This window comes from Mauremys mutica, chromosome 12 (assembly GCF_020497125.1).
Source record: "Mauremys mutica isolate MM-2020 ecotype Southern chromosome 12, ASM2049712v1, whole genome shotgun sequence".
NCBI lineage: Eukaryota > Metazoa > Chordata > Testudines > Geoemydidae > Mauremys > Mauremys mutica.
The window spans coordinates 8,827,256-8,850,062 of NC_059083.1; the positions used below are offsets into that span (position 1 = coordinate 8,827,256).

The 22,807-nt window shown below is 47.2% G+C and overlaps 1 protein-coding gene across 1 annotated transcript; it reads right to left on the reverse strand.

Moving 5' to 3' along the window:
• Positions 1–794: 794 nt before the first annotated feature.
• LOC123345629 (killer cell lectin-like receptor subfamily B member 1B allele B) lies at positions 795–10,508 on the reverse strand. Its single transcript, XM_044982618.1, has 5 exons — positions 10,382–10,508; positions 5,693–5,827; positions 2,234–2,388; positions 1,738–1,850; positions 795–1,323 (listed from the first exon to the last, which is right to left on the reverse strand). The coding sequence occupies exons 1-5, from the start codon at positions 10,506–10,508 to the stop codon at positions 1,200–1,202; spliced, it is 654 nt and encodes a 217-aa protein (XP_044838553.1). The 3' UTR covers positions 795–1,199.
• Between the last annotated feature and the right edge of the window lie 12,299 nt (positions 10,509–22,807).

Consider the following 22,807-nt stretch of genomic DNA (forward strand, 5'->3'; position numbering starts at 1 on the left):
GCTAGCTACAGCCAGCAATGCAGCTGTGCTGCCCTGGGAGATACAGACTGTGGGTGTCTTCATGCAAACCCAGCCTCCAAATTTGTGCCTGGGAGCCTCCTTTTGTGAAAATGTGGCCCTAGAGACAGCTTGACATGCATTTATTTTTTTTTAGGAGGCGCCTCTCTTTCCCCTCCCTGCCTCAATTTTTGTGCTGCCCCTGGTCACTGACAGCTGATTTTCACATCCGCAGGCTGCACTTCAGGGATAGATTTCTTTAAGGCACTTTTGAATGTAAAATATTTTCTTATGTGTCTTTTATAAAGAAACTGCAGTGCAAAAATGTGCAGTCCTGGAAAACCCAGGCTGTAGCGTGACCAGACAGCAAGTGTGAAAAATCGGGACGGGGTGGGGGAGTAATAGGAGCCTATATAAGAAAAAGACCCAAAAATCGGGACTGTCGCTATAAAATCAGGACATCTGGTCACCCTATCCAGGCTGCTAATTAAACAAACGCTAATTATTCCAAATTTCAGAGGGTAGATTGTTGCTGCTTGAGTTATGTGCCTTCTCTGCAGCATTTTAGATTCTTGAAGGTGCGTGATCTTCACTGTGTAACCTCGCTCTGAAATATATTTGTCGTACTCAGACCTGATTCTTAGGTATGTTGAGCTCTTTCCTAGGAGTGGATTCTTAAAATAGCACAACCACCTCTAGATGTGTATGGTTCATCTATTCGCACTGTTCCAGAGCAGGGATTCAAACCTAGCGCACTAACCACTTGGCTGTAGTTAGCTGCTGTCTCCTCTTCCAGTCCTCTTGTGAGCCTACCCTGAATTTTATTTATTTGTTTTTATTTTGGCTGAAACTATTCAGTGAAGTCAACACCAGTTTGTGAATAGTCTTGTTCAGCCCCAAACTGCCTTTTTTGGCAAATAAACTATATATTGGAAAATTTCCCCCTAGCTCTACTTGTGATGTCTTTTCACTGGTTCTCCCTTCACTATAATCATCCAGCCCAGACAGGACCTGAATTTCAAATGCAAGAAAAGGCTTCGGGGACATTTCTATCCACCTTATAAAAGCAGGGAAGTGGAAAGGGCATAAGTCCATTTTTTCCCTTTGAAGCTCACCTACGCTATTCATCATTCACGTGACAGACTGACACTACAGAGGATTTGTCCTTCGCACATACAAGTGCAGAGCACTAATGTCACTGTCTATATCAGAAGAGCGTCTTTTTCACAAATCCATTTCGATACAGCACTGCAGGTTTCAAAATGAATCTGATCTGCTTTTATCACCCCGCAGCTGTTCCCTTCTGCAGGAGCCACTACCTTGAACCTGGGAAACAAAAGAAATAAAATCACTGTTTAGTTTTTGAACAAGACTTATAGCAGCTTTTCCTCATTCTGACACCTCTCGAATTTCTTCCTTAACACCTGAATTGTTCCTACAGAGCCCTGGTTGATAAGACTTCCCAGCACATGATCCTGTAGAAGCTGCTGGCTGGTGTTTTCCAGAAGTAGACACGACTTGTTCACATTACAAATCCAACCTTCAGGATTAGCTGCACTGTTGATGTAAATCATCTCTTGAGGTTTAGGACTGACCATCCCTCTGTGCAGAGGACTGTGCCTAGCACTGAACATCCATTGCGCCCATAAGTAGCCTCTGCTCACAGCAATGCTGGAAAGCCAACAACCCCCTGCTCCCTGCTGGGCATCTTACATGGACTCCAAGGATAACAACACTCACAGTGTTTGATTTAACAGGGAGCCGTCCACCCAAATCCTTTTCCTTGCAGGGAATGTAATGGTGAGTCCAAGCCAGATCTGGTTTGTATCTTTGGAAGTAGTTTGTATGAAGGCCTGTAGATGACATGGAAGAATAAACTGACAGGGAGAAAGGAGTTTATAGTGGTTCAGGTGCTAGCCAGAGACTCAGGACAGCTGGATTTTATTCCCCTTTCCAGCCCAGACTCCTGTGTGACCTTGGGCCAGTCACTTAGCCTCTGTCCCTGCTGGGACAGAGTTAAGGTTGTGGTACGTTCTTTGTGGTCCATGTTGTGTTACTGGTGAAGTGTCCACTGCCAGGTTGTAGAGCATAGGGTATGTATTTAATTTTTTAAGTCCTTTGCTTTTTAGCTTGTGTAGGTGCCTTGTGTATAGAGTAACCTTAACTGACACACAACAGCAGTTTTGTGTATTAATTATCACTAATGATGCTCATCTCCCCAAACAGTTTTATTTACCATCTCATCCTGATCTCGAATCGTTAACAGTCGAGCACTCCTCTTTGAACAGTCGTCGCGGCTCTTGTTCCAGGGAGTTTTTTCTTTAGACACCCAGTAGCACTTGTCCATGTGCAGCAGCCAGTTTGGGGGGCAGAGCTTGCACCCTGATGCTTCTGGAAGGGAAAATGGAAACACGTAATGGAGCAGAATTTTTGACATGTGCTGAACTTCATCCCAGTCAATCACAGAGCCTTGGTGCAGCTAGAGCTAATACCCTTATTTTTGTTTGGGGACAGGTGCAATATTCAGTCATCAGGAGGCGCTGCACCCAGGAGTGAGGGGTATGGGCGAGGATGTGAGCACTCCAGTCCTGGAATAGTAGCGGCTAATGCAGGTCATGCTCAGTTCGGATTCTCCTTCACTTTCTCCCCTTTGCTATTGGGCAGGGTTGCTGTGCACAGTTTGACAGCCACTTAGAGTTTCGCCTTAGAGACGGTTGCTCTCCAGTTGGTGGATGTTGTGACCAAGCGGGAATTTTCCGTAATACTTTTTGTGTCTCTGTTTCTCTCAGTACTTGGCATTGCTGCCTAGTGGTTGCAGAAGGGTGAAATCTGCTCTTGGGACAGAGCAGGAGACGTGGTATTGGGTGACATGAATGGGTCATTAAAGGACTGAAACCAACACATATCAATGGAGGATCCAGAAAAACAATGGGAGCCCCAAGGACTGAACACCTAACACCGGGTAGGCAGAACATCTGAACTCTAGTAGATTGGTGAGGCATGATTTCCCTTTACAAAAACCATGTTGGCTATTTCCCAACAAACTATGTTAATTTATGTGTCTGATAATTTTGTTCTTTATGATAGTTTCAGCAAATTTGCCCGGTGCTGAAATGAGGCTTGCTGGCCTGTAGTTGCCAGGGTCACCTCTGGAGTCCTTTTAAAAAACGGGTGTCACATTAGCTATCCTCCAGTCATTTGGTACAAAATCTGATTTAAATGATAGGTTACAGATGACAGTTAGTTCTGCAATTTCACATTTGAGTTCCTTCAGAACTCTTGGGTGAATACCATCTGGTCCTGGAGTCTTATTACTGTTTAGTTTATCAGTTTGTTCCAAAACCTCCTCTAATGACACCTCAATTTGGGACAGTTCCTCAGATCTGTCACCCAAAAAGAATGGCCCAGGTTTGGGAATCTCCCTCACATCCTCAACAGTGAAGACTGATGCAAAGAATTCATTTAGTTTCTCTGCAATGGCCTTATCGTCCTTGAGTGCTCCTTTAGCATCTCAATTGTACAGTGGCCCCAATGGTTGTTTAGCTGGCTTCCTGCTTCTGATGTATTTAAACATTTTTTTGCTATTACTTTTGGAGTCTTTGGCTAGCTGTTCTTCAAATTCTTTTTTGGTCTTTCTAATTATATTTTTATACTTCATTTGCTGGAGTTTATGCTCTTTTCTATTTTCCTCATTAGGATTTATCTTCCACTTTTTAAAGGATGCCTTTTTGCCTCTCACTGCGTCTTTTACTTTGTTGTTTAGACACGGTGGCTCTTTTTTGGTTCTCTTACTATGTTTTTTTCAACTGGGGTATACATTTAAGTTGAGCCTCTATTATGGCGTCTTTAAAAAGTTTTCACGCAGCTTGCAGGGATTTTACTTTTGGTGCTGTACCTTTTAATTTCTGTTTCACTAACCTCCTCATTTTTGTGTAGTTCCCCTTTCTGAAATTAAATGCTACATGGACTGTGGCATAACCTTTGCTCCTCTGTGCTAACCTAAGGACTTCCCAGTGCTGCGTTGGTTGACTGGGTAAACCCTACTCTGGTTTAAACAGGCTGCCTGGTGTCACTGCAGATACTTGCTGAGGTGCGTTAGTCCCTGAAGAACGTACAAGTCCCTGACCCGGAGTCTATCTCAGTTGGACTAACCGGGCACCAGAACTGCTGGAGTCTAGAGACTTAACTGTGGAGGTGTGGAAACCAGGTAGCCTACCCTTAAGGAAAGTCTGGCATGCCAAAGGGGTCCTCCAAGAGCCTGTTCAAAAAAGCTGGGGCGTGGCACAGATCCTGTGGCTCCATGACTGTACAGGGTATGTCTTCACTACCCGCCGTATTGGCGGGTAGCAATCGATTTCTCTGGGATCGATATATCGCGTCTCATCTAGACGCGATATATCGATCCCCGAACGCGCTCCTGTCGACTCCGGAACTCCACCAACCCGAACGGCGGTAGCGGAGTCGACATGGGGAGCCGCGGACATCGATCCCGCGCAGTGAGGACGGTAGGTAATTCGATTTAAGATACTTCAACTTCAGCTACGTTATTCACGTAGCTGAAGCTGCGTATCTTAGATCGATTTTCCCCCGTAGTGTAGACCAGCCCTCTGTAGATAACACTGAAAGAACTTTAGCGTGCAAAGGCAAGCACTCAAAAGTTAGGAAATGCCAGATTTCTAGTTGCCCGTGCAACCTTAATTCTGCCCCTTGTGGGTCCATCTTGTGCACTGAATGAGGCAAGGCCCTGTTGAGAAAACAATAGTATGTGATCATGTAATTAAAGATTGTCTATTAATGCATATGCACAAAGAGGCCGAACTATCCATGCACCATAAATCTGTCATTTCCTGACTTCCAAGGGCTTGATTTTGCCTCCTAAACATTATTTGAATGGAATTTCCTAGTTTAAAAATAAAAGAACAATAATTCTATGATGTTCAACTGGAGCAACATGCCCAGCATGAATCATCACAAGGGTCTGAACCATGAACCGTCAGCACAGACTCGATCCCTTCAGCCACAGGCATACTGCGTTACCTGCTGGTAGGAAAAGGCTGCGATGTGGGGGAAGGGGTTGTTGGGTTCGGAGGCTGTCAGAAGGTTCCCATCTCAGCTCTCGCCCTGTCTCTGAGGGAAGCTTATGGGGCAAAAGCTACATGGTCAGGTGCTGGGCTGTGGGGAGCCTGGCCCAGCTCTCACCTTCCCAGCTACAGCTGGTCTGCCAGCCCCAGTGCAGTGTGTGTCCAGACACAGGGTGAGCCCAGTACTTTAGAAGGCTCATGCTGTTATTATTTTAACATGTGACCAAGCTTTCCTCACCACCACCATTTCCAAAGTTCACATCTCAGCAGAGCCTAAGTGAAATTTCTTCAAACAAAGAAAAGTCCCTTCTCCAGCCTGAGGCCTCTCCCCGTGCTGAATTTTCAAAGGTCTGCTGTGAACAATAAGGTGCAAGAGCTTCTTTAAAAAGTCATAAGAAATTTTTCCAGTGGAAAGTGTAAATGATGCCTGTATTCAGATTCCCTACCAGTACACACTATAATTAGTTTGTAAAGCCCTTTGGGACGAAAGGATCTACACAAGTAGGATACTTAATGCAGTTTGTACTGTACACACTGAGCGTTACCCCCAAGTGACCACTAGGTGTCACTGAACTACGGGGAAGCAGCTGAGAGAGCAAAGGAGCAGAAGTTACCTCTTGAGTTGCTGGATGGAGGTTCACATAGAAACTGTTTGAAGCAGAATGGAAAATCCTTCAGCTCAGTGCTGCAGTTATAGCCGTAGCTGGTTCTCTCATTGGCACCGTCATTCCCCAGGCCCTTAAAATTTCCTTTTGACGGGAAGGAAAGAGCATGATTGTGAACCAGAGTTAACTATTCCGGGTTCGCAACCTGAGACTGAGAGTGTGTGTGCGCAAAACAAACACATGCACATGCTGTGACAAGTTTAGAGTAGGGAAAGAGAAAGAACAAGACAGAAACTCTCATTCGTTGCACATTGTAAGATTCCTTCCCTTTTCCCTGCACGCTTAACAGGGCTTGGCTACACTTACAAGTTGCAGCGCTGGTGGAGGCTTTCCAGCGCTGCAACAACACCCCGTCCACACTTGCAGAGCACAACCAGCGCTGCAACTCCCTGGTTGCAGCGCTGGCTGAAAACCCATCCCGGCAGGGGTATAAGGAGTGCAGCGCTGGTGATCCAGCGCTGCCCAGCAGGTGTGGACACTCACCAGCGCTTTACCTGTCCTCCAGGGAATAAGGAGGTATCCCAGAATTCCTGTTCAGCCACTCTGCACATCAGTTTGCACTCTACTGCTCTTGCCTCAGGTGACCCGCCCTGTAAATGCCCCGGGAAATTTAAAAATCTCCTTCCTGTTTGCTGCAGCCAGGTGTGGAGTGCAATCAGTTTTAATCAGTTACAGGTGACCATGCCTCCACGCGGCAAACGAGCCCCAGCATGGAGCACTGGTGAATTGCAGGACCTCATCAGTGTTTGGGGTGAGGCATCTGTTCAGGCACAGCTGCGCTCCGGCCGTAGGAATTACGATATCTTTGAGCAGATATCAAGGGCCATGCTGGATCGGGGCCATGATCGGGACGCAGTACAATGCAGGGTGAAAATTAAAGAGCTGCGGAGTGCCTATTACAAAGCCCGAGAGGGGAATCGACGATCCGGAGCTGCTCCCACGACCTGCCGTTTTTACAGGGAGATGGATGAGATACTTGGGGGTGACCCCACTGCCAATCCCAGGATAACGATGGACACTTCTGAGCAGGCTGGGGGACAGGAGGAGGAGGCGGAGGAGGCGGCGGAGGCGGAGGCGTGGGGGGGGGAGGAAACCGCGAGTGAAGCTCCTGGCATGGGGGAAGAAACCGCAGATTCCCTGGAGGCATGCAGCCAGGAGCTCTTCTCAAGCCAGGAGGAAAGCACCCAATCGCAGCAGCCAGCAGTTGCAGAAGGACAAGCAGAGGAGCGTGTTACCGGTAAGCGGCTTTTATTTTCTGGGTGAAATGTTTCTGGAGAGGAGGGGGGGTTATGGATGCATGCATGCCAGCCTCTAGATGTGGAATAGCCCGTTGATGTGGTCTATCACGTCGCGGTAATCTGCCTCAGTTATCTCAGCAAAAGCTTCATCCAGAGCGTGGGCAATATGCCTGCGCAGGTTTATAGGCAGAGCCACTGTGTCCCTTGTCCCAGTGACGGTGACGCGTCCGCGCCACTCTTCTGCCAGTGGTGGGGGGACCATTTCTGAACACAGGCAAGCCGCATAGGGTCCCGGGCGGAATCCACATTGCTCTAAAAGAGCCCCCCGCTGTTCCCTAGTGACTCGCAGTAGGGAAACATCTTCCAGGATTAAGTCCTGTGAAAAATGTTGGGAGACTCTTTAGTGAAGAGATAGGGAGATAAGATCACCCCTGCATCTGCATCTTCATTTCACTCAAACCCTCTAGCACTCCAGATTACCCGAAGCAACCAGCTCCCCTCTATCACCCAAGCCCCACTTCTCCCCATATAAGCACTGCTCACTCACCATGTCGTGGCTTCTGTAGTGTTATGCGTGTGGGTAAAAGAATGCTTAAATAAGAACTCACTCCCTCAGTGTAACAATTCATGTCTGGAGATAGTGGATACAATGCTGCCCGTGTTAAATGTTGTCATTTCTGTTTCTACAGTGACCTTGACTACTGGACTGCCCAGATGTTCAACATCACAGAGGCTTCAAAATTTGAGAAAAAATCCCCGAAAGAGCAAAGAAGACATGCTGAAAACTGTTCTTAATCAGTCTGCTCGAGAGAGTAAGGACTTGAAGGATTGGCGAGAGAAAGAAAGCAGGACACGCAAGAGAAATGCAGTGGCCAAGAGGAAAACCACGGAGCGGCTGCTAAGCATCCTGGAGCGCCAAGCGGAGTCTATAGAGTCACTCGTTGCCATGCAAGCAGAGCACTACCGTGCTACTCCCCCACCCGCCCCGTCCTTTGTGCCTTGTGCCCCAATGTCAGCTCAAACCACCTTTCCCCAGCATCCAGGTTCTTACCACCACCAGCTGCCTCCAACACCTGTATGTTCCCCAACCAGCCCTGATACCTACCACCACCCTTACCCTCTGCATTCAACCCCCATCACCATGCAGTATATGAACCCTGAAGTGCAGGATTCATTAAACAGCAATCCAGACAGGGCATATGCAAACTTGTGACTGTACAGTTCACCAACCCACACCCCTGCCCTCTTGTGTTCATGAAATGTTGTGTGTCTGTCTGTCTGTCAAGGAAGTTTTTTTCTTTTCAATAAAACAATTCTTGGCTTTGAAAACAGTCTTTATTATAGCAGATAGTGAAAGATACCTTAGCCCAGTAAAGAAAGAGGCACTACAAATCATATTATTATTATGGATAATAGAATAACAGTGTAAGCAGTGCAATTCACTCCCATGCAAGGCAGCAAACATTATTGTTGGCTTTCAGCCTCAAATTCTTCCCTCAAGGCATCCCTAATCCTTGTAGCCCTGTGCTGGGCCTCTCTATTAGCCCTGCTCTCTGGCTGTGCATATTCAGCCTCCAGGACTTGAACCTCGGTGGTCCATGCCTCACTGAATGTTTCACCCTTCCCTTCACAAATATTATGGAGGGTACAGCAAGCGCATATAACCGCGGGGATGCTGCTTTCCCCCAAGTCTAGCTTCCCATACAAGCAACGCCAGCGGGCTTTTAAACGCCCAAAAGCACACTCCACAGTCATTCTGCACCGGCTCAGCCTGTAGTTGAACCGGTCCTTGCTCCTGTCAAGCTTCCCTGTATAGGGTTTCATGAGCCAAGGCAGTAACGGGTACGCGGGGTCTCCAAGGATCACAGTGGGCATTTCGACATCCCCTACTGTGATCTTCCTGTCTGGGAAAAAAGTCCCTGCCTGCATCTTCCTGAACAGGCCACTGTTCCGAAAGATGCGTGCATCATGCACCTTTCCAGGCCAGCCTGTGTAAATGTCAATGAAACGCCCGCGGTGATCCACAAGCGCCTGGAGAACCATAGAGAAATACCCCTTCCGATTAACGTACTCTGATGCCAGGTGGGGGGGGGCCAGAATAGGAATATGCGTCCCATCTATTGCCCCTCCACAGTTAGGGAAACCCATGTGTGCAAAGCCATCCACAATGTCCTGCACGCTCCCCAGAGTCACGGTCTTTCTTAGCAGGATGCGATTAATTGCCTTGCAAACTTGCATCAAAACGATTCCCACGGTCGACTTTCCCACACCAAACTGGTTCCCGACCGACCGGTAGCTGTCTGGAGTTGCCAGCTTCCAGATTGCAATAGCCACTCGCTTTTCCACCGTCAGGGCAGCTCTCAATCTTGTGTCCTTGCGCCGCAGAGTGGGGGCGAGCTCAGCACACAGTCCCATGAAAGTGGCTTTTCTCATACGAAAGTTCTGCAGCCACTGCTCGTCATCCCAGACTTCCATGACGATGTGATCCCACCACTCAGTGCTTGTTTCCCGAGCCCAAAAGCGGCGTTCAACGGTGCTGAGCATTTCCGTAAATGCCGCAAGCACTTTAGTGTCACACGCGGCAGGCAAATCCATATTGATATCATCGTCGGAATCCTCACTGTCACTTTGGAGCTGAAGGAATAGCTGGACTGCCAAACGTGTTGTGCTGGTGACACTCATCAGCAGAGTCCTCAGCAGATCGGGCTCCATTTGCCACAGAAATCGCGATTCACACAGAGAGTAACAGAAAGACACTCACAATGGCGCCAAACGCTGCTGGAAAGAGTGAATGCTGGGATGTGAAGCGATGCACCACGGGGCGCTGGCAAACAGGAAGCGGAATGACCCGCACACTTCCTTCCCCTTCCCACAATACTCAGCGCCAAAACGGCGCCAAAACGGGACGAGGTGCTCTGTGGGATAGCTGCCCACAATGCACCTCTCAATACAGCGCTGGAAAGTGCTGCAAGAGTGGCCACACTGCAGCGCTGGTAGCTGTCAGTGTGGCCACACTCCAGCGCTGGCCCTTCCACAGCTGCATGACCAGCGCTGTAACTCCCAGCGCTGCAACTTGTAAGTGTAGCCAAGCCCACAGAGGAGTTGCCATAGCTGGATCACAGGGGTTCATGTATCAAGCTCTTAGCTACACATTGTTCATGGAATATTTTGCTCTGTTTTGGAATGATGAAGCATCCATGATTTTATTCACAAATGTGTTGGAATCGATAACCCTGACTCAGTGCAGGGGGCTGGACTAGACGACCCCATGAGGCCCCTGCCAGCCCTACATTTCCCGGATTCTAGGAACAAGAAAGAGTCTTTGTAGAAATGTGGGGGAAGAGGAAATCTCGTGGTGCAGCATTTCTCACAAGTGAATAATGAGCCTTGAGTTACTCACCCCACATGCCCATCGCTACCACAGCTCCCAGCAGGACGATGTTCCCAGCCCAGCCGATCCCCAGAGCCATCCGATGCCAGCGGGGACACTGAGGGTGACCTGGAAGAGTCAGTGTTTGGTGAAACATCTGCATATAGTGCAAGAAATAGTAGTGACCAGCTGCTTTCCAATGGAGCCGGTGCAGCAGCCTCTGATGGGGGTTATGTTCCCCCTCACATAATAGCAGGACAATTTTAAAGCTGTCAATCAAGGAGCAAGTCACTCTTAGGGCAACCCTGAGACTAAGCAGATGAAATAGCTAAACCCAGGGTTGTGAGTTCAATCCTCGAGGGGGCCATTTGGAGATTGGTCCTGCTTTGAGAAGGGGGTTGGACTAGATGATCTCCTGAGGTCCCTTCCAACCCTAATAATCTATGATTCTATGAAATACTGGAACTTGATGAGCATACGAACACCGACCTCCTGTTAGCAACGTCACAAGTTAACAGTGTGGTTTTGTCCCACTTACGGGTATATTCTAACAGTGACCATGTGGCTGCATGGCAAGTCTGTGCTTCAGTCCCCCCAGGCCTTGTCTGGGATGTAAAGAAGCAGCACCAGGCGCTAGCGATCACACTCTGGAAGTCCAGCATAAGCACGTACACTTGACACTGGTCAGATTAAAGCGGAGGCTCCTGCTCTAGCTTTCACTTGATTCATGTATAGCGCATGTACTGCTGTACGCCTGGCCTTGTCTGGCCGAGAGGTTTGGAAGGTGTTAGTTGGACTGAGCCAGCTGACGTGATCTGACATCACACCGTTAAACCCTGTTCAAGGTCTAAGGATACGTCTACACTGGAGCTGGATGGAGTAATTCCAGCCCATGTAGACGTACCCATGCTAGCACTGCTTGAGTTAGCGCACGAAAATAACAGTGGAGCCGCAGTCGTGCAAACAGTGGAAGGGGCTAGCTGCCGGAGCCTGTACCCAGCACCTCGGATGGCATCGTACTTGAGCGGCCAGCCTGACCTGCCATTTGCACTGCCCCAGTTACGCTGCTCCTTTTAGTGCACTGGCTCGATTAGAGCTACTGCGGATATGTCGGCCCACGCTGAAATGACACCTTAGATGTACTCTATGATTCTGCCACCCCACGCCCCCAGTTCCAAGCCTTGTCTGGCAGCTTTAAACAAGCTTGGAGCCCACTCCTGTACTTCCTGAGTGCCCAGAGCTCCCATCACAAGAAATGCAGGATTGGGCCCTTATGCCTCAGCTACCCCAGCCTGTGCCCTCCTGGCCCTAATTCCAGAAGGTGACAATGAAACGCACAGTTATGTCAGATTGTCTAGATCAGGGGAGATGCTTCTGTGGGAGAATTGAAGCCAGGGGACCTAATTATAGATGGGAGACACGGGCAAGGCTCTGAAGTCCTGTGTATTACAGAACTCACAGGGGAAAGAAGCAGCAGCTCAGGTGTATAGTTTGAGCACAGATTTCCTCTGAGCTGATACAGTAAATCTAGAACTCAGCGAGGTGCAGGAGATGCTCAGATCAGTGTTTCCGCTGTGCATTACTTTGCTTTTGTCAACATCAGAATTTCATGTTCCAGCCTGTTGCTCTTTCACCCGGCGTGGTGGTGTCTGACGTCCCCCACAGTTTTCTCCGATCCCGACAGACCTAACCAATCCCTTGACATCCCCCAGCTTTGCAGCCCCCTTTCCAGATCATGAATATATTAACCACCAGGGCTAGGGCAGAACCTTGCGGCAGCTCCCTGCCAACCTTTTGTCGCGATGAAACTGGCCATTAAGTCCTGCTACTTGTTTCCTGTCTCTTAGCCAGTTTCTGTTCTAGGCTAGTACTTTACCAGTCACCCCATGAGTACTTAGGATGTGTCTACACAGGGAAATTGACCGGATGGTTATTCCCAAATAGCTCACCATGTGGACACTCTATTCTGATTAAAAATCTCTTTCTCCCAGAATAATTAGTGCACTTTCAAAGAGGAGTCATTATTCTGGAATAAAATCACTTTTAAATTCACTGTCCTGGTCAGTTTACCCATGTAGACAAGTCCTTATTTTCCTTACTGACTTCTTGTGAGGGACCTCATCAACTGGTCCAGTAGTGTGCGTATTAGTGGATCTGTATTCTGAGCACGTGGGATTTGTAGCCAGGCAGATTATACAGGCACAATGTAACTCCCAAATGTAATCTGTTCTTCCTGTACTTAATTCATAGTCAGGTGCTACAGTAACCCATTGATTTGGAGAATTCTACCACCTACTATATCAGGTCTTCTATCAGTGTCCATTTCAATTCACTTGTTTGTTGCTTTCACTCTTCTCGCATTTGTAGATACACACATTTTTGATCATCTGCCTATGTTTATTTAACTCCTTTGATGCCCTTTTGCAGAATTTACTTTTGTGATCTTACCCTGCCCATCCTCCTGTCCAGCCATCCAGCTGAACAGGAGGATGGACAGGGTAATTTATGTCTTATCCTTTACTGGATCCTGCATCTTGGTATTACTAACATGTCTGACATTAGCAGACTCCTCAGCATCTGTTTGCTTTTCCCCAGTTCCTACCTTAAATAATCACCCCAAATCCTATTTATTGCATGTGCCAAGAGTCAGGTCCTGCTCTAGTTAAGGCAGAGCCCACCCTTTCTGTACAAGCTCTCTCCTCCCGTATGTACTCCCACACTCACTACGTCTTCTCTATCCACTGCCCTCTGCAGTTATCTGCGCCATCACCAGAGTATCACAACGGCACATCCAGAATTTCCACACAAATGAGACATTTTCACTCGTTCCCTCCCTGCCAGGTGACATGTAAAGGCACAGTCAGTAACAGATACCACAGGGAGACAGTAAGTCACTTACCTTGGGTCGCAGATTGACACGGCCGGTCTGATCTTGTCATCTTCCAATGACGGTTGCATACCATGTACCCCTCTTCATCCTCCATTGGCCAGGCTCATCCTGGGTTTGAATTCTGTTCAGCAAATAGTCAGAGGAGGGAAATGAGCCAGCTACCAACTGACCCTCAGGCTCTGCAGCTCAGGGCTCACACCTTCAGCAGCAGCACTGTCCCTGCTCATGAGAAACCACAGGAAGTTTGGGCTCTGAACACAAGCGACACCCAACTCCTCCGCCTTCCCCCGCACCCTTGAGCCCATCACTAGACCCTGCAAGCTTCTCTCCTGCACCTTCTGCTGAGCCCCAGCAAAGTTAGCTTTCATTTCAAGGGTAGGGTCTGAAGCCAGCGGTGCTACTCAGAGTCGAAAACCCTGTACATAGTAGTAAGTGTTTTCTGGATCAAGCAATTAGTTGTAACAAAGGAAATTACTACAGCAGAGCCAGTGCTCTGCTGTAAAGTTTGAGGATTTAATTCTCGAAACATTGACTTTTATTGCACAAACATAAAGAAACTGAAAGACCAGGAAAAGAATGTAACTACACAGACAATATGATAGAATTGGGAGGGGATAAACCAAGTCAGCTTGTCTGTAAAATCACAATAGTCTTGCCCATCAAAGTGGAAATGGTGGTTGTTCAGCAGAGCCTAAGTGAAATTTCTTGAAACAAAGAAAAGGCCCTTCTCCAGCCTGAGGACTCTCCCCATGCTGAATTTTCGAAGTCTGCTGCGACTATAAGGTGCAAGAGCTTCTTTAAAAAGTCAGAAGAAATTTTTCCAGTGGAAAGTGTAAGTGATGTCGGTATTAGGGTTCTCTACCAGCTTCACATTGTAATTAGTTTGTAAAGCCATTTGGGACAAAAGCATCTACACAAGTGAGGTTTTTTACCCATGAAAGCTTAGACCCAAATAAATCTGTTAGTCTTTAAGGTGCCACTGGACTCCTCATTCTTTTTACACAAGTAGGATCCTAAGAGCATTTTGAACTGTACACACTGAGAATTACCCCAAGTGACCACTAGGTGTCACTGAACTATGGGGAAGCAGCTGAGAGAGCAAAGGAGCAGAAGTTACCTCTTGAGTTGCTGGATGGAGGTTCACATAGAAACTGTTTGAAGCAGAATGGAAAATCCTTCAGCTCAGTGCTGCAGTTATAGCCGTAGCTGGGTCTCTCATCGGCACCGTCATTCCCCAGGCCCTTAAAATTTCCTTTTGACAGGAAGGAAAGAGCATGATTGTGAACCAGAGTTAACTATTCTGAGTTCGCAACCTGAGACTGAGAGTGTGTGTGTGCAAAACAAACACGTGCACATGCGGTGACCAATGTAGGGTAGGGAAAGAGAAAGAACAAGACAGAAACTCTCATTCGTTGCACATTGTAAGGTGCCTTCCCTTTTCCCTGCACACTTAACAGAGGAGTTGCCATAGCTGGATCACTGGGGTTCATGTATCCAGCTCTTAGCTACACATTGTTCATGGAATATTTTGCTCTGTTTTGGAATGATGAAGCGTCCATGATTTTATTCACAAATGTGTTGGAATTGATAACCCTGACTCAGTGCAGGGGGCTGGACCAGACGACCCCGTGAGGCCCCTGCCAGCCCTACATTTCCCGGATTCTAGGAACAAGAAAGAGTCTCCGTGGAAATGTGGGGGAAGAGGAAATCTCGGGGTGCAGAGTTACACACAAGTGAATAACTAGCCTTGAGTTACTCACCCCACATGCCCATTGCTACCACAGCTCCCAGCAGGACGATGTTCCCAGCCCAGCCGACCCCCAGAACCATCCAATGCCAGCGGGGACAGTGAGGGTGACCTGGAAGAGTCAGTGTTTGGTGAAACATCTGCATATAGTGCAAGAAATAGTAGTGACCAGCTGCTTTCCAATGGAGCCGGTGCAGCAGCCTCCGATGGGGGTTATGTTCCCCCTCACATAATAGCAGGACAATTTAAAACCTGTCAGTCAAGGAGCAAGTCACTCTTAGGGCAGCCCTGTGACTAACCAGAGGAAATACTGGAAGCTGATGAGCATGTGAACACCGACCTCCTGTTAGCAACGTCACAGGTTAACAGTGTGGTTATGTCCCACTTATGGGTATATTCTAACAGTGACCATGTGGCTGCATGGCAAGTCTCTGCTTCAGTCCCCCCAGGCCTTGTCTACTTAGTCCAAGACCTCACAGGGGCCTGGAGGAGCAAAGGAGGATGCTTCTGGCAGAGCCACATGAGGGGGAAACCGCCTGGCAGTCAGTCAGAGTGTCACGGGGCTGGAGAAAAGAGGGAAGTTGTCTCAGAACAGACAGACAGACTGACAACGTGACAGCGTTGAACTACCTGTGACCGGGTTCCCTGTCCCCAAACCCCCCACCCCCCCCACCCGCCTGTGAACACAAAAATCCTGTCTGTCTCCTTTATATCTGCAACCCCATTCAAATTGCTGTGGTGACCTTCCCCTCCCCGTCTCTGTCCTGGAATCCTTTGCTGCCACCCCTGCAGAATGGGCACTGTGAAGCCAAGAGGGGCAGCTTTCTGAATGGTGAGTGGGGAAGGAGAAGGGAATCGGCCCTCGACTGTGGCTGTTGGGTCAGACAAGATCAGGGCTGGCACTTGGGATGGTGAGGGGAGTGCGGTGTAGGGTTCCTGAGAGAGCAGCAGCAGGGGGCCATAATATGCTGCCACATGCGTCCCTACTGGGGTCAGGCAGGGACGACAGAGAGTGAGGGAAGGGTCTGGAAGGGTGCAGCAGCTGCTCAGTGAGCACTCATCCCCGCTACAGTGTCAGCCATGCTTGTTCTAGCCTTTAATTCCAGCAACTAATGATGTGGCTGTGGCAGTTTGTGTATGATCCCTAGTTGCAGTTTTAAAAGCACCATTTTCTTTTGTTTTCCATTTCTTCCCGGTTGTAGGAATTGGGATTTCTTGGAACAATCATTGCTCTTCCTCCAGGGGTTACTTGTTAGACAGCCAATAGCATTTGTTCTTTTGTGGCAGCCAGTTCCAGGAGCAGAATTTGCACCCAGGACCCTTTGGCAGCTGGATTGGGGATGAAGATGAGGGTACTGAATAACAAACACTTCCCATACAGTAATTTGAGGGACCATCGTGCTAAATAATGTGCACTGCATGCAGGAGCTACTATCTCAAGTTCTCTAGTCTGGGTTATCCAGGAGGTCATATTTAGATAAAGTGGCAGCTTCTGTTACTGTAATTTTATTTCTCTGTCTTTTGGTGTAGATAGGCTGCATCCTGGGAATAGGAAAGGTGGGTGGAAGAAGCCAAACATAAATATGTTCAGTCTGTTATGGATTTTAGGGGAAAATGTAAGAGCAGAATGAATTAATAATCAAAAGAGGCCAAGGGAAACCTGAAGGGCTTTTACAAATGTGTATATAAGCACTAAGGAGCATTGGATGCAAATCTTATTTATCTGGGAAGTTCTACAGGGAAACTTAAGACAGGGCCTGACCCAACTCTTGTAGAAATCGACTGTCATTGACTTCAGATCTAGCCCATAGACAGGAACAGGGCTGGTCAATATTTTAATGTTTTTTGCAAATATTTTTGAATGAATGAAAACTTTAAACTTGGTTCAAAAACTTTCAGGACTTTTTACAAAGTTCACAGCTAATTTTCTCTTCAGATTTTCCCCCTGCCATTTTTTGACCTTTTTCCGCTTGAAAAGTTTATTTCTTTAAATGAGAAAACACAGTCATGTGCTTTTCTCCCCTTTTCCAATGAGAGAGAGGACTTGCAAAACTGCAATGAATTTTTTTTTATCAAAAACAATAAAACCTGAGACATTTCCACAGGAAACTTTTGTTTTTGTCAGAGCCGTTTTTGTGTTAAAAAAAAAATCAACCAGTTCTAGAAAGTAGGTCCATTAATACATGAGGAATATGGGACAGGGGAGAAGTGAAACGCTAACTGTTCCAGATGACAGCAAATTGGGAGGAGCTGTGAACACCAAAGAAGGAGAATACACAGGGATTAGAGCGTTTAGAAATATGGATAGAAAACAGGATTCAGTCTGGAGGACAGGAAGGAAATACATGAGGGGAAAACTAGCTAACAAACCAACAACTTACACTATGTTCCTATACTGTTTTGTGTGTTTGATACTATTATCCCCATTTTGTGGTGCTGTAGAAATAACAATTTAATACTGTAGTCAGTAAAATGTACTGCCTGACCACTAGGTGCTGCTGCTGCTATAGACAATCAGAGTCGAGAGTGTATTTAGGCCAAGCTTTTCCAAAATAGGAGCCTACAGTTGGGTGTCTATACGGATTTAGAAGCTAAGTGGCTTGGTTTGCAAGAGTGCTGAGCACCCAGTAGCTCCCACTAATGTCAGTGGCAGCTGTGGATGATCCCCACCTCCGGAAAACACACCAAGATGCCTCCAGCTGGGAAACCAGAAATTGAGGCACCTGAACAGAGTGGCCATTTTAAAAATCTGTGGTAACAGAACTCAGATTTCCTAGCTCCAGTCAAGTGCTTTAACTGTAAGCCTGTCCTTTCTTCCATCCTTCCGTCTCAGATCAGAGAGTGTTGGAGCATCTTGGGTTTAGTAGGGCTGAGGACCTAACAATAGCGTAGTCCTCAGTGCTTTAAGGAACAATGGTAATAGACTTGCTCACCAGTCATAGCAAGTGTGTGGAGGATCTAAGATTTCTTGCTGTGCTGCTGTATGGTGCCTTATGCAGAATTTGTTTCAAACCGGAAATTCTCAAGGTGAATGGTGCCCTCTGCTCTGGCAGAATCTTAGTCAGAGGCATTTAGAGCAACTCTGGCCTGACCTTTCTGACTCGGACCCTGGAAGACTTAATAAAAGCATCTTTGTGGAGCGCATGGTAATGTCTGGGTGCAATAAAGCAGCAAATAATGTGCCTCATACTCAGCACAACTGAGAGCAGAAAGGGGGAGACTCTGGTTCTGTAGAATTTGAAGGGAAATTTCTGTGGCTTTTCTGCATGATGTGAAAGTGACACTGTTAAAGGTCACTTGTAACAAGTAGGTAAATGGGGAGGGGAGTGTATTGAATGTGAGCACTTTCTTGCTGCTTTCTGGTGCATGAAGGTCTGAAGGGCTCTTTTATGTTAAATTATGGATGTGGGCATGTTCCCAGCATATACACAGAAAAATTAGAGAGAAACAGAACTACTCTTGCTGGAAGGTTGCAATGTAACACTGTTTGATTTCTTAGAATTGACAATGACAACGCAAGAACCCAAAACACACACACACAGAGAAAACAGGCTGCTCCCTATGGTGGCGAGACACAACTCGCCCACCGTGCTTTACTCTAGCTCTTTCACACGCTTTGCCACCGAGCCCTTTGTCTGCAAACAAGACCAGGAACCTCCTACTCTTAAAGAGAGCGCTTGCAATTCCAATGCAGTCCTCAATACATGGGGGTGGGGTGGAGGGGATTTGCCTTTATATATTATAAAAGTGGATCTTGCCTATCCTGTTTGTCTGGAGACTCTATGGCTGACCAGAGAACTAGTGAGCTATGCTATTGATATCAGCATCTGAATGTGGGGTTTGTCAGTTGTGTTCCTTCTGTCTGGCTCAACAGCCGCCGAGCAACAACACTGGATGGAGCCACGTACCCAGATTTTGGGAGTAAATTACTTGGCACAGTAGCCCCTTTAAAGTTAAAGGGCTTGTTGATCAGAGGTTTTGAGCAGAACTGTTAACAATACGGACGCTCCCCGGGTTACGCAAGACCCGACTTATGCAAATATGCATTTACGGAAAAAGTTCCGTAAGCTAGAAATAGGAGTGTTGTTGGGTATTTTTGCGTAATGGTTGGGTATATGTTTCCGACTCTTTAAATTCATTTCTGGTTTACTACAACTGAAAAGCATTCAGGTATAAAGTCTTTATACATTACTAGGAAGTTAAATACATTTGTCTCACAACTGTCAAATCATGTTTTTTTTTAAACTTATTCAGTGGCTTCTAACATGAAGATTCTTTACATCAAATTATATTTTTTATAAATCTATAAAGTAATTTCATTGTTTTATTCTCATCCAGTTGTTGATTGCATCCTAAGCATCTGTAGTTTATTTTGAGAGGGAACGGCTTGAGCATTTGCCTAAGGATCATCTTACGGGTAAACATAGACTCAGTCAGGCAACATTAGTGTGACTCTGAGCCCTGCCACAGACTTCTTGTGTGACCTTAGACAGATCATGTCTCTCTGCCTCAATTTCTCCATCTGTAAAATGGAGCTATTTACCTACTCATAAAGCCATTGAGAGGGTTTAACATGTGTTTATAAAGTCCTTTGAGGACTGCAGATAGGGTATTAGTTATTAGTACTAAATCCTACATTTAATTGTGATTAGTCAGTTCTCTGAAAAAATGTGCTGCAGAAATGCTAAGTACAGTAGCTCTACTACCTTGAGTCTTTCTTTGAAGATGGGTAACTGGGGTTTCTCGCTTCAGGCTCAAGATTTAATGCTGTGCAGCCCTGTTCAGCTTGCACCTTTTTATGTTCTGTTAAATTATTAGATGTTAAGGAGTAGCTAAGCCCAAACTGAGACTGTCTAACTTAGGATATAGGCCTGTGGTAGAAACAGTGACATCTCATTAACTCATCTCATTGAACTGAGAAACCACTTGAAAATGTAGACAAGGCATAGCTGCAGGTAGAAGAGCAAAATTTAAACATCGTTAATCAGATTAGACAGAACTTCAGGCTGCATGAAGATTGTTTTCTGACCACAGAATGTAAAGTTAAACCAAAGAATCATAACGATAACGATTGTGTAATGAAGCCAGACACACAGCTCCATCATGTTATTCACTCTTAGATGTGACTCTCCTACACTTCCTCCTCCTCCCTTACCTGCTACCCTTTGGAAAACAGGTTTAGATGCTTTTTTTTAATAGACTTAACACACGTGTGAGCCTGTGAAAATGGGTGGGATTAAGCTCTAGATGTTTTCCTTCACTCCTCTCAAAATCACTATTGTTTATTACTAGGAGTGGACATGGGGGTAGATTCACAAAGGTACGTAGACACCCAGACCCCAGAATGAGACACCTAACTCCCAGTTTCAGGCTCCACTGAGATCTACAACACTCCCGCGAGCACTGCAGACACCTACATTTTCAGGTGGAAAATTCCTTAGGTGCTTTTGCCTCTGAGCACAGGCTGTGCTGCCTCACTGGAGGTGTCAGGATGCCGAGCTCCCGCCTAAGTCCCTGCACAATCCATGACCCAGGGCAGGTAGGTGTTTGCCCATCTAGCTCACACACAAGGCCCTGATCCGGGAAGTGTGTTAAGAGGCTGCCTCCCACATTGGCTCCCATTCAAGCTGTGGGCAGTACTGGAGGTGGCAGCAGCACCCACCCTATAACTATTAGCCCGGTGGGTGGAGCATTCACCTGGAATGTGGGAGACCCAGGTTCAGTTTCCCTCTCTGCCTGAGGGGGAGAAGGGATATGAAGAGGGGTCTCTCAGGAGTGTGCACCAGCCACTGAGCTATGGGATAGGCTGCTGGGGAGAGGGTCCCTAAGTCTCTCCTGTTGAAGCTGTTCCACTGTGGATAAATAAATATCCATTGGAGCAGGGGACTGGACCATGAGTCTCCCACCTCCCGAGTGGGTATCCTAACCCTTGGACTAGACAGTCATTTATTCTCTTTCCCTCAAAGGCACCGACTTTCTGATGTGCTGTGGGGTGCTCGACCCCCCGGCTCTGCCCCAGGCCCCACCCCTTCCCCCAAGCCCTCTCCCCGCTCCACCCCCACCCCACCTGTCCCTGCCCATTTCCGTCCCCTCCCCAAAGTGCACCCGCCCTCGCTCCCAGTGCTGCCTGCACGCCACGGAACAGCTGATCCAAGGTGGGCGGGAGGCGCTGATCAGTGGGGCCGCTGGTGGGTAGGCGATGGGGGGAGCTGGCTGGAGCACCCACCATTTTTTTCCCGTGGGTGCTCCAGGGCTGGAGCACTCACGGAGTTGGCGCCTATGCTCTCCCCCCTTCGCCTGCTCCATAGGCATATGATAGGTGAGTAAGGATCTGAATGTGTTCTCCCTTTCCTTCTGTCCATGCACTGGGGGAAAAAGACCTCAGGAGCAGACCGTATTTGCATAGACACACTTTGCCAAGGTGATCAGCAGGCAGACCTGCTTTGCCAAAATGACCAATTCTTGCTGTTTTGAGTTAAAAATCACTTTAGTCTTGAATGTGGCAGTAATAAAATGTTGTTTTCCTTCCTGTATGACTGAAGGGCAGCAGAATTGTTGAGGGTCACCCTAACTGTAACCTCAGTAGCTAAGCAGGGGGTATTGATGTCACATGCTAGTGAAAGTAGGGGGAGATAGATGAGAGTGAGAGCTTCTTCAGAGTCTTATATGGTGGTGGCAAGTCTGTTTAAAGGGTGCTTTTGGATACAGTTTGATCCTTTCCCTCTAGTGTTTAAAGGCAGCATGTAGCGAACTCAGTGAAATTGCTGATTAATAGGTCTAAGGGGCTGAACCTTAGATCTGGCCTGGGGAGAACTACCTGGTGAAATTGCTAAGTGGTGGAGCCTCAGAACATGACATTGCGGCTAGAGGCAGAGGCGGCAATAGAGACGGGGTGAGCAGCAGCAGCAAGCAGCAAAGCAGTGGCAGAGGCTACAGAGGTCAGCAGCAGAGGTACTGATCAGTCCCCCCTTTCAGGGGTGGGAATGAGCCATGTGGACACACCCCTGAATTCTGGGACTTTGCTGACTTCGGACAATGAACTGTGAGTGGGGTGCAGCAGAGGGAAAGGGGAGTTGTGTGTTAAAGGGACATTCACCCATCAGACTTCCACACCACAAGCTGGGAAACTGAGGCAACTGACACTGCCCAAGATATTGTGGAACAGGTGGTTACTAATGGTTTGAATACTTTTGAATTACTGTTGCAGTGTTTCCCCAAAGAAATGCTGAGTGACCTCTCCCTTTTATTGTTTGTTATATGCAGACTCAGTGCTTGTGAGTGGGGTGCATGTTGCCTCTTAGAGGTGCCCAGGGTGGTGTTTAGTTTTCCTAGATTACTGGGTGGGGACTTGCGCTGGTTCTTTTTTGCAGTGTTAAGAGGAATCCCTAGATACTGAAACTGGCCCTTGTTCCTGCCAACACCACCTGGCAGAAGGGTACAGATATATTTATAAAGGGACTTAAACTTATGTACAAAGTGTGTCCCACCTTCAGGTTTATTCCAGAGTGTGTGCGTGCCTCTCTCTCTTTCTCTCTCACGCTCTGCCTCAAAAGCATTTGATGAATATCCCTGGGACCTAAACATATGTACAAAGTGTCCAAGGCGACGTTGCTACTTGGCTGCTAAATATGTTGTTTCATGCATGGCAGCCAAAATCTGTGCATCCAAACCAACACTTTTATACATGGATTGGAGAGAACTACGTGATTGACATGAGCAAAGATCCTCTGCACATCACACATGTTTTTCATGTACAAATACTTGCATGCAAAGATATTGTAACCTTAAAGTCTCTTTTTTAAAAAAATGGCCGTCTTCT